General features: G+C 41.0%; 1 protein-coding gene across 3 annotated transcripts in view; it reads right to left on the minus strand.

Moving 5' to 3' along the window:
- Positions 1–4,238: 4,238 nt before the first annotated feature.
- The window catches only part of arhgef2a (Rho guanine nucleotide exchange factor (GEF) 2a), a 49,711-nt gene continuing 41,141 nt past the window's right edge, over positions 4,239–12,808 (minus strand). For all 3 annotated transcript variants that reach the window (XM_068599124.1, XM_068599125.1, XM_068599123.1), the window contains exon 22: positions 4,239–6,342. In XM_068599124.1, coding sequence (XP_068455225.1) covers positions 6,314–6,342 — 29 coding nt within the window. In that variant the 3' untranslated portion in view covers positions 4,239–6,313. The remainder of the gene's footprint in view (positions 6,343–12,808) is intronic.

Below are 12,808 nucleotides of genomic sequence, written 5' to 3' on the forward strand. Positions count from 1 at the left end.
CATTGAACAGGTGGTTTGCACTAGACGGTTTAGCAAACTGAATAAGAAAGGTCAAAGCACTTGGCTACGAAGAAGTAAAGGTCACATTAGAAGATTTCAGAGCATGGATATTAAAACATCAAAATGTGTTTTATCTTTTTCTGGTTAAAGGATGGCACCCATCAACAAAGTTATGAGAACCTTGAGACTTAACCAAATTGTAAAAAAAAAAGAAAAGAAATCAATACAATGAAAGAGAAACTGCAGTCATGCTACAATATGAATTGGTGCAGATTTATAACTGACTTGACTGGTTATAAATCTGGTGTCTGGTTTGTTTTTCGGATTACAACCAAGGATAGATGGACTCATTTCAGATATTTCACAGCCGAAGCCATTCTTCATTATTCTTCTTCACTCTTTAGCTTGGAATCACTGAACATTACTTGTGACTTCAAAAGGAAAAAGGGTGTGTCTGAAACAAATATGCTTGAGTTCCTTCAAACGCTTTCACATGTGCATGAAATCATCCTTTATCTTTAGAGAATATTTCATACATTTAGTTTGTATGAACTGTCTTTTGATGGGGTGGGAGGTTGTGAAACAGAACAAACACAATACAAAGTGAGTCAGAGGAGGAATGGCCGTCCTGTAACTCTACTCCATCACCTGGCCTGTAATGCCTATAATTGGATTTCTCCTGGGGATGGACCGGGAACAGGGGCGGCGGGGGGACTATGTCAGTTATTTCCCGCTCTGGTTATTAATAAACATCTTTTGGCTGACATTGTCCAGTGGATTAGAATAAGAGACGAGCTGCAAATACAAATAGGCAGAGATGATTGCAGAGAGAAAGGAGCGGAGTGGAGTTTGTTACTATTTGAAAGAACTAGCGAAACTCTATGACTTTCAGGAAAATACAAACCAACAGTGTGATGAGAAGGTTGATGTCTGTCTTTGTGTGACTGTGGGTTGCTTTATTGGACAGTGACCTTTTCTACTCCAGTGTGGTCTGATGGTGTTCATATACTGTATATGGTGACAGCATTAAGGACAAGAGGCGAGATGTATCATTCCAGGAGCAATTTAGCGTTCATTGTCGGAATGTGTGAATCATTTCTTCACAGTCTCAATAACTCCTCAGAGTGCAAAAGAAGCAATTTACGACATTCAGAGCATTAATATATCATTACAGTGCATTCTGTGTTGCTTTTCAGGATGTAATACTTCATGAAAACACATTTGAATTCAAGAGACATAACAATTAAAAGAAATTTAAAAAATGTAAAAGCCATGAGCTGAGTACTAAAAATCTTTGTTCTGAAATATGCTGTTTAAAAAAATAAAGAATCTTAGTTTCTCTTTATTGGCTTATATTTACAATTAAGTGCTTTGTGGACTGAGAATATAACTGAGAGTGGACTGAGAGTAAAATGAGTCAGTTGGCGGGAGGGCGCCTTTAGTTTAAATAATGAAGCATATACTATGCACAGAAATGGGGTCAGGTCAGTCTCAATATTATTGAATATGAAGGATTCTTTTTGTTGTTGTTGTAAGAATTAAAATGTATTAATATTTTTCAATGGACCCAGCAAATATATCCACAAATATATCTATTTAAATATATCCAATTAAATGTAAGATTTAGAGCAGGGGTACTATACATTATAATAATAATTCTAAGTTATAGTAAAGATTGCTGAGCACTTCTCCATTCCCTACTTGAGTTTCCCGAAGCATGAAGACGGCAACAGACCATCATTGTTCCTTAATGCTTAATTATTGCTCAACTGCTCTTTTAGGCTGTTTGTGTGTTTCTCTCCTGCAGCATAACACAACAGGACACACAAGGCTTTCCTCCGACCGCACAGCACGTAAAGACCACTGTAGCGTCTTCTGCTGCAGGAGAGCGCACACCAGCAGCCTAAAAGACAGCTGAACAATAATAAGCATAAAAACAATTGATGCTTCTCTGTTGCCGTCATTGTCTTTCTGAAAACTCAAGTTGGGAACGTAGAAGCGCTACAGCGGTCTTTACCTGCCGTGCTTTCTGCTGGCGTATCAGGCTGCGATTTCAGCCTGCCGCTCTCTGCATCAGCCAATCAGCGTTGAGAAGCTCGGGCCGTCATCACCGCCCTGCCGGTGCTGAATCAAACTGTTGCCGGTCCCCCTGAAGTAGCGCTGATAGCAGCCGTCATTCAGACGCTGTTGTGGGACTACGGATAATATTATGAACCCAGACACCGTGGAGTTTGATGTTCCACGTATGTGGATTTTACAAAAGGATAAAGCAGAACTAGTGGTTAATTTAACTAAGTAATAGATAAGTGGTAGATAAGCCACAGCAATAAGCCACGCCCCCTTTCAGGCGCAAGTACTATTCCCCACGTGTTGTGACTGCAGCTGCACTGTGCTTATTGTGGCCCCTGAGCCAAAACGTTTGCCCACCTCTGATTTAAAAGCATCTCGTGGTGACCTGTAGACTGCAACCATGAATGCTCCTCTGCTCACCCCTCCATTTTCAGGCATTGTGGACAACTATGCATGGTCACCTTATATCTTTAAAAAAAAAAGAAGCTTCTGGCCGATTGTGTGTGCTGTGTTTGTGTAAACGTAATACGATTCACTGACTTATTGATAAAGTATGGTCTTTTTACTCTATTTTTACTCTTTTTTATTGCGTAGTTTCCACCAACTCGATTATCCTTCACTTCACTTAGATCACTTCACCACAACGGCCCCTGTGTGTGTGTGTGTGTGTGTGTGTGTGTGTGTGTGTGTGTGTGTGCACACGCGTAGTTGGAGGAGCTCAGCGTGACAGAAAGAGGAGAGGAAATGCAGCGTGATAAGAAATGAAACTAAAACATTAAAAAGTACTAATGAAAAGCACCAGTAACGTCAGGGCTTATGAATACTACTATCTTAATTATTTATGTAATACTGGGCTTCAGAACGCATCTCTACCTTCAGATAACGTGAAGTGCAGAAAGCCAGTGTCCGTTCTTGGCTGCTGTCAAAACATGGTGGTGAAGATGGAGCACTTCGTGGGAGATGACCCGCTCCCGATGTAGATATGAATATAATTGAAAATAAAAATAAATATTTTTCTAAGCTAACAAAACCACTAACATTCTTAGTTTTAGTTACAGATTAGTTACACAGATCCCACTAAATGTTACACACTGTTCCTTTAAACAGATTTTCAATTTCATCAAAAACATGTTTGTGTGTGTTACATTTTTACACAAACTGATTAATCTGCATTTACAAACTGATTCTCATGTGTGAACTTCACTGCTTTTTTGTGGATTTTTTGAGACTCTCCTGTCGTCACTCACAACTGTAGCCAATCAGATGTTGTCTCCATTTCCAACCAACCACACTAACCCCCAGCAGGGTTCACTCCCACATCATGAACAGGGTCAGAGCCTGGGACCACAGAACCTCCTGGAAACGGCTCAGATAGACGGATTCAGCAAAATGGTCCAAACATCTGACTTGTGAATGTTGTGAATACTGGGAATATAAGTAGTCGCTGTGATGCCTCCCATTGGTTTGTGGACCACCTTGAGTTGACCATATGAGGACTGCTGGCGAGTGATGAAGAGATGCCGCATTTAGCTTGGATAGCAGTAGTGACCTGTCAATCACAAGGTAGCCCCAACCTAAACAACCAAACAAAGTGAAACAGCAACTTGACAGAAGATTTAATCCACAATGTTAAAGAAAAGACTGACAAACAAACATACATCTGGCCACCGTTGGCTAACACTGGAGAGACAGAGAGTGCTGTTACCGAGAGTGACAGGTGAGGTACGCGGAGTTAAGCCCCCAAAGTGGCTCTCAGCTTCAATCCGAAGAGCCCGGGGTTTTCAACCCACATTGCCGGAGGGCCCGTTCTATCTTCGGCCTCAGTTTGTCACACCCCTGTGCCGGGGCATCTTTCTTTCTGAACCCTACCATTCAAAAATCCTTCACACATCATGTATCTTTGCCTCCGTGCACAGCGAAAGGTTTCAACGTAGACACTGCACTATTGCAATTTGATTATAGTATTGTGTATAAACACTATTGTAATGTCTGTATTGTTTATACAAATTACTATAATCAGACAATGTCCCTGTGGGGTGAATCAAATAAAATAACTATATAAATGACATCGTCACCAGTCTTTTTGTACTTGTCTCCAACTCAGAAATACATTCTTCAACACGGATACATTTTGTATAACATGATTTTATTTTTTTCATGTGGTAATACATGAATGACAAAAGTTTGTACAAAAGTAAGCACAGCCCTTGTTTTAGGTTTGGCCTTTCAGTTTCACTGACAAATAAAGCATCTGTTGATTCATAATATTATTGAATAATATTAATTAACCATTACCATGTCGACTTTGAACAGTATATGCCATCTAGTATTATTCTCATCCAGACTTTTTAGAAAGAGCGATGTCACTCTAAGAGATTGACTCCTAAAATATATTAAGCAGAAAACTAGACACGCAGTCATAACATTCTAATATAAAGTATAAAGTTCACAATCATTTTGCAGCCACAGAAATATTTGCAAAACTTAAAATGGTGTTCAAAACACTTTTTACATTTAAAATCCACCGAAAAGCTATATTCTGAAGATAATATGACATTCATTTGGCAGGCATTGCTCCTTCTTAAACTGTTAAGAATAAAGACACAGTAAAGCTAAAAGCTATTTTATTTTTAAAGCTATTTTTTAAGAAAAGGTAGAGGTTAGGTTGGAAAACATGCAAAACAAGCAAGCTAGGCAGACTACTGACTATCTCTTTAAATCATTTCAATGTAAAGACCCTAAAAGTTCTCATTTCCACTGAATATCCTTTGCTATGTTTGTACATGAATACATAATCCATCCATCCAGGTTCATTGTCAATATACATCATGCATACAAATGCCTTTAAAATATAAATCTGTCTCTGACAGAACCAAGTATTTAAGTGTGCAGGCCTACTGTACGCAAAGTTATTTAAGTAAATCATTTAGACGTACAACAGGCGTAAGTATTGGGATGAAACATTATAGGGAGAAAGTTGGGTCACGACTGTCTGTCTCCTTCCATCCAATGATGTCTTCTTTCAACCAGAAACATAATCTTAGCAACGTAGATAACAGACTGATGAATCATAACTGACCTAAATTACTTTTGATCATAAATTACATGTGTCTGTTTAGTTTGGAGGACTTTTTATCAGAGATGGTAATCTCAGGACTTTATTAGAACGTTTCAGTTTGTCTGTCTTGATCTTTCTGGCCACATGTATTGTTTGTTGTTAGCTTTGATTTACATGATTTTGATTTTTTCCCTTAATGTTAAAGCTGCTGAATTATTAATAAATTAATTGTGTATCACAAACAGTGTTTAGTCCCCACAGGGACTAAGTCCTGTGTATAACCAAAAGTCACCACTTACATCTGTAACTTCAATAGCGCAACAAAAGCAGTCATTTCTAGCCAAAGCATAATGTTTTACCAAACTAAACAAACTTTTGTTGGATGTTTGTTGTGTTTAAAAATGTGACTTTAATCCAGGAGAAAATACGCTTACCTCGAAATGTAATTCAGAAGCTGAAAAAAAGCTTCAGTATCAGCTGATCATTCCCAGCATTATCACACCTTTTAAAACCTATCAGTGATCATGAATATATGGATTATAAGAGCTTTAAACTTCAATCTTTGGAGAGGGCATACAAGTCTTTCCGGGATCCCCAGAGAGGCAGTGACATGGTGAAACATGATGTGTTTCTATTTCTTCCACATTGTGACGCGATGAGCTGCATCAGGCGATAGTGACGCAAGACCTCAGCAACGGTCCAAAGTTTCATGAGTGACTCGGCCTTTATTTTTAGAAGTTACAACTTTTACATTAAGATCAAAGACTAACCTTAATAAGATATGCATCGTAAAGCCATCAGTTATTGCAGAACAAATGTATTATATTTTTAGTTGTTATATATTTTTAGTGGTTAGTGTATTTTTTTGGGTTTGCCAGCTGTCTGGCAGCATTGAATAGAAACTTAGTTTTCTCTTTGTGTAGCATGAACCCTATCCGTTTTACATTAATTTGGTTGCAGTTAATTTTCCACAACATCAAAATGTTTGAAGATTACAAAACCAACAAATCCATCCAACAATCCAAATCACAACCCACTGTCACAAGCCATCTACTGAAAAGCAAAGCAGCTAATTAATCATTAAGACTTGCAGAACAGATAGACATGCTCATTGTTGGAATCAATCTTTTTCTATCATAGTCAACTTCGCTATAAGCTCATTAGCACTGTGAAACATGGCCAGAATCAGTTCTCCTCTGGAATATCTTGAAGGTCTGAAAAAGAGAGAACAAATCAAAATTTAGTCCTCGATTCCCTTAAAACTACAAGAAGTTTGTACATGAATACATAATCCATCCAATCAGGTTTTAGAACTGACATCTATTTAGACATAAACATTTTAAAGTTTGTCAAATGCTGGACTCACATTGTCAATATACATTATCATACAAATGCCTTTAAAATATAAATCTGTCTCTGACAGAACCAAGTATTTAAGTGTGCAGGCCTACTGTACGCAAAGTTATTTAAGTAAATCATTTAGACGTACAACAGGCGTAAGTATTGGGATGAAACATTTTAGGGAGAAAGTTGGGTCACGACTGTCTGTCTCCTTCCATCCAATGATGTCTTCTTTCAACCAGAAACATAATCTTAGCAACGTAGATAACAGACTGATGAATCATAACTGACCTAAATTACTTTTGATCATAAATTACATGTGTGTGTTTAGTTTGGAGGACTTCTTATCAAAGATGGTAATCTCAGGACTTTATTTAGAACATTCCAGTTTGTCTGTCTTGATCTTTCTGGCCACATTTGAGCGTAACGCAGTCAGAAGGGCTTGGGAGAGAGTAGAATAGAAATCGTTATTAATAAAATAAGATTAGATACAAATCTGGAGCTGAAGAGGTAGAATAAAAATTTAAAAAGTAAATAAAAGTTCTGCTGGGAACTGTTAAATAGGATCAAATAATTATAAAATAATTAACAGAATGAAGGAGTGAATACATTAAAAGCTGAGCGAAACTTATTTTGATTGTTGACAGCGGGGGAGTTTGTACTGTATGCCGGTGACGCTGGTGTGAGAGCGGAGGAGGAGGAAAGAAGCCTTTCCTCTGGTTTATGGCCAATGTGATTGATGGAGTTTTCTCAGGGTCTGTGTGAATAGGCAATAGAAGGGTTAATTGGTTCAAAGCTGTCCTGTGTCCGATGAACGCAACCGCCGTGTCAACAAACCGTGGCTTTGAGAGTCCTGTGGAGTCCAGTTGGTCCAATTTGTGTGAAAAATGTATGGTTACATGCGCTTCTAGCCTGAGCCGTACAAAGAGCGGTGACGAGGAGAGTTTAGTCGGGAGAATAATCATGCTCCCGTTATAATCTTTGTCTTTAGTTTGAAATAAAATAACTAATACCACGCAGAAATTAGATTGTGAAAAAAGGGGAAATTATTGATAATAAACAGGGAATTTAATAGGCATTGGGAAAGTTAATACTGAAATAAGATTGTTGTAGGTCCGGGGTTGTTCTTAGGGTGTGCTGCTGTGAATTGAGAATTCCAGAGGAAAGATAAGTCATTTGAATGACCTCGACAAAGAGTATTTTTGTGTGCTGCAGAAAACAGAGAGCAGTAAGCCACGAGACTTAGCCTAGCCTATCAGCTAACCCTCCTAGCATGACAGGAAGAAAATAAATAAATAAAAAAAGGAACCTAAAATAAGAAATAGCGCCTCTCGAGGTAGGAACAATCATACCCCAGTGGGCAGATAGGGTACTGCACGGACTTAACCCTGAAGTAATGTAACAACGATATTGATACCCACCTGTTTCTCTACATAAACTGACACACATTTTAGCACCCAAGATGATGCTGACATATAGCATCAAAACAGCACAGATAGGGAAGAAGAAAGAAAAGGAATAATTATTACACTATAAATAAGTAGGCATAATAAGAATATAATACTGATAAGAAAGAATAAAACATTTGAAAGCTAAAATCAGTCAAGCCGGGCCGACAAGCCGATCCTGGGTGGAGATGCATGTGAGGAGCTGCAGCTGGTGAGAAGAGTTGAGGCACTCACAGCAAGATCCCCGCAACCAGGAAAAGCTTCAGCAACCAAAGGGGAGATGCTACAGAGGTATGCGGAGGTCGTCACAGGATTGGGCGAGTTCCCCGGTGTTCATCACATACACATTGACCCCAGCGTCACGCCCGTGATTCATGCGTGCCGAAATGTGCCCCTCTCCATCATGGACTCACTGAGAGAGAGACTCAAAGACTTACAGAAAAGAAAAGTAATAACCCCGGTCAATGAACCAACAGAATGGGTGAATAGTCTTGTTGCCACAAAGAAAAAGAACGGTGCGCTAAGGGTATGTTTGGATCCTTGCAACCTGAATGAGGCAGTTAAGCGTCAGCACTGTTCCATTCCTACACCGGAAGACGTGCGCAGCAGATTAGCAGGAAAATCCATCTTCTCCATCCTAGATGAGAAGGATGGCTACTGGCAGGTCAAGCGAGATGAGCCATCGTCTAAGCTATGCACCTTCAATACGCCATGGGGCCGGTTCCGCTTCCTCAGACTCCCATTTGGGATCAGGTCTGCCAGCGAAGTGTTCCAACAGAAGAACTGTGAGACCTTCGGCGACACTCCAGGTGTGTATGTCACAGCAGACGACATGATCATGGCAGCGTCATCAGAGCGAGAACATGATGGCGTCCTTCAGAAAGTGTTAGAGAGAGCAAAGACTGCACATGTAAAGTTTAACAAAGACAAGATCCAGTTCAAAGTTGACACAGTAAAGTATATGGGACACATCATTACAGCATCAGGACAGAGGGCTGACGACACAAAGATCAAGGCAATTGTCGATATGCCAACCCCAGAAGACAAACAAAGTCTCCAACGTCTGCTGGGAATGACATAATTCCTGGCACAGTACATACCAAATGAAGCCTCACTCACAGCACCCCTCAGACAGCTGCTTAAGAAAGATGTCGCGTGGCAGTGGTGCCCACACAGCTCAGCACTACAGACACTGAAGACCACTCTCACACAAGCCCCAGTGCTGAGGTACTACAATCACAAGCAGCCGCTGACTCTACAAGCTGATTCCTCAAAAGACAGGCTGGGAGCCTGTCTGCTGCAGGATGGCCACCCAGTGTGCTGTGTCTCACGAGCGCTCACCGACACAGAAAAGAGGTACGCTCAAATAGAGAAAGAGTTGCTGGCCATAGTGTTCGCTGTTAAGAGATTCCACCAGTATGTCTACGGCTGACTAGTAACTGTGCAGTCCGATCATAAGCCCTTGGAGGACATTGTGCGCAAGCCGTTGAGCAAAGCACCTGCGCGGCTGCAAAGGATGCTTCTACAACTGCAGAGGTATGATCTACACGTCACATACACACCAGGCAAGCACATGTACATTGCCGACACACTCTAACGCGCCACTGCAAGCAGAGAAGGTAAAAACATTAACGAGAACCCTTGTGAAGAGAGAGTTGTATACGCCTTAGAGGCTTCTGATTCCTTGAGTGAGGAAACACTCAACCAGCTGAAAAAGGCAACAGCAGCAAATAGTGTGTTACAAGCTGTGTGTGAGAAACACAAGAATGGCTGGCCCATAAAAAAGAAAAGTCTGGACAGGAAACTACACGGCTACTGGTCAGTCAAGGACAATATAAGCATTGAGAATGACATTGTCATGGTCGGAGACAAAATTATCATACCCCAGAGCTTCATGTGTACGATTTTGGAGAAGCTGCATCTTGCTCACCAAGAAGTGCAGCGCATAAAACTTGGGGTCAACTACAGGGTCAATCTTATCTGTTGTTAGTTGATTACCTGACCAAATATCCTGAAGTACTTCACCTGTCTGATAAAACAGCCTACACAGTGATCCAGAAGATGAAGTCTGTTTTTGCCAGACACAGGATTCCTAAGGAGATAATGAGTGATCATGTCCCATTTGCCAGCTATGAGATGAAGTCGTTTGCAGCATCATGGGAATTCAAACTCACACACTCCAGCCCAGGTCTTCCTTCTTCAAATGGAATGGCTGAGAGAGCCATAAAGACATGTAAAACATGCGCTGAAGAAGGCCACGCAGACTGGCACCGACCCACATCTAGTGTTGCTGTCATTGAGGAACACACCGGTGACAGGACTGAATGCGTCGCCTGCACAGATGTTGATGGGAGGAGTTCTAAGGAGCCGTGCTGACACAGTAGCAGGAAAAGCATCTTCACAGCATCTTCACAGCAGAATACAGAACCTACAGTTCCGCCAAAAGCAACACTACGATCAGCATGCAAAGCCCCTGCCGGTGTTGACCTTAGGAGACACCGTACACATGCACACACTGCGTGGCTGGGAGCCTGCTGTTGTCATCCAACGACGAGATGAACCACGCTCCCACACTGTGCAGACACCGGCAGATAGGACGCAAAGGAGCAACCGGCGACATCTGAGGAAGATAAACATGGACACTGACCGTGATGAACAGTTGGACACAGAGGTACAACCCTCTCAAGTGCCTGTGTCAGTGGACTTACCACCACATGACCTTCCACCACACAACCCTCCAACTGTGACAACAGGCAATACACCCACATGCTACACGAGGAGCGGCAGAGCGGTTAGACGCCCTGCCAGATTCAATGACTGATTTCAGGAATGTTTTGTGAACTCGTTCAAGTGTGTTTTAAGGAAAAGAAGAAAAAAACAGTAAAGAGAATGAGGAGTGTTTAACCTAAAATGTTTCAAAAGTGTTAAATGTTCTGAATGCTTAAATGTTTCCCCCCAAAATGCTTAGCAGGAAAGTGATTTGTAATGTTTAATGAAAGCCATAAGTCTATTGAAAACCTGCTTTATTAATCATTGAAGTATGCAAGTAGAAAAGACAAGTTTAATGTTGATGCCATAGTGTTAATGGTAATCAAAGAGTTAACTGTTGAGGTAACTGATACGTATGCCACTTCTGAGTCGGAAAAGAGGGATGTGGTATGTTGGATTGAGCACTCGGTGCTTGATTGTGTTTGACTGTCACTACCACAGAGTACTGTGATAGATTGTTCATGTCTGCAGTGGATTCGCCCGCCAGTAAAGAATCTAACTTGTGCCGCATCCACGTCTCCATGCATTTGTATCTAACAGTGATTTAGCAAACCCACGAATAGTACAACTATAACAGTGACTATACAAGTAGCGTAAAGCCACAACATGATCATTGCTTGTTCCCACCTCATTCGACATCAATGGATACGAAGAAGAGACCGACTTAGACCAACCCTTCCTGTACATATAACTAGCCACTGGTTGACCATTAGCTAGGATTCTCCTCCTCTTGACAGGTTAGAGCCAATTAAATGTTACTTTGCTTATGATATGTTGATGACGGAAAACCGTGTATTAAAGAGCCGAACTTCCGGCTGTTCGGGGTGTTGTGTTAGACCAGGGGTTGGCAACCCAAAATGTTAGAAGAGCCATATTGGACCAAAAAAACAAATCTGTCTGGAGCCGCAAAAAATGAAAAGCCTTATATAAGCCTTATAATGAAGGCAACACATGCTATGTATGTCTATATCAGCCTAGTATCAGAATGACTAAGGAGGCTACAAACACATGAGCAATCATGATTAAATGTTTATTTTCGCTGCAGCGCATCCTGGAGCAACTCTGTCTCCTACAAACTACATTACTCCAGAATATGCATCTTCAATTACGTTGACTAGAAACGTATTTTCTCCCTGATTGCATTTGTCTCTGACGTATTACAGATATGTTGATTATACGATTATACGTGATTGACGTACTAAAATAAGTGTATAAGCAACATATTTGTAATACGTAGTATAAATACGTTGCTTTTACACATATTTTAGTTTCATTGTTTATTACAAATACGTTTATAATCGTGTGTTTGTGTCGTTGTTTTCTTTAATTTAAGCATATTCGAATTTCTAAACTCTGCGGCGGAAAAGAAAAGGGGCGGTGTGAGGCCGGTAACGGGGACAGTCTGAAGACCGCTTGGCCACCAATATGAGGTTGATAACGGGGCCTAAAGTGCCGGTAACGGCCCGCGTCGCACCAGGTCCGGTCTTCTCTAAGTCGGGTTGTTTGTGAATGCAGCCCAAAGGGGGAGATAAAGTCATCGAGTGCAGTGAACCACTGCAGTGAACTCAACAGACACTCGGATCATCTTCTCATTACAAAGCTAACATGCAGGCAATGCTTCCGCATTGGCAATGAAAGCAAATGATTTGGTCCAAGAACTGTTGAATCCTCTGTTCTACTCAGCTAACTTTCTCTTTTTCCCTTTGGGATCCATGGTCCATCACACATCCGCCGGTTTGTTTGCAACAGCCAGCTGCCTGGCACCGCGCCGAGCTGAAAGAAACGTGTCGCAGGCTGCGACGCAAATCTTCGTTGACAAGTGTTAAAATTTTTATATTTTTCTACACATTTTTACAGCATTGGAAAATGTTAAGAATGTTTGTCCTCCTACAGAAACCATATTAAAACAAAATATATATTTCTTCCCCCATCTTTTTCAATTTTCAGACATTTTTAAAAAACTCCAGGGAGCCACTCGGACGGCGCTAAAGAGCCACAGGTTGCCGACCCCCGGGTTAGACGGTCAACCTGCGCGTTGACTGGACGACTCCCTGCCTTTGCAACTGCAGAGCTTGTTACTTTACCAGTGATTGAGGAAATAAATTACGAGAACGAGAAAAGT

Source organism: Clinocottus analis, unplaced genomic scaffold (genome assembly GCF_023055335.1).
Source record: "Clinocottus analis isolate CAN_PGR_092001 unplaced genomic scaffold, fCliAna1.0.p SCAF_43, whole genome shotgun sequence".
Lineage (NCBI taxonomy): Eukaryota > Metazoa > Chordata > Actinopteri > Perciformes > Cottidae > Clinocottus > Clinocottus analis.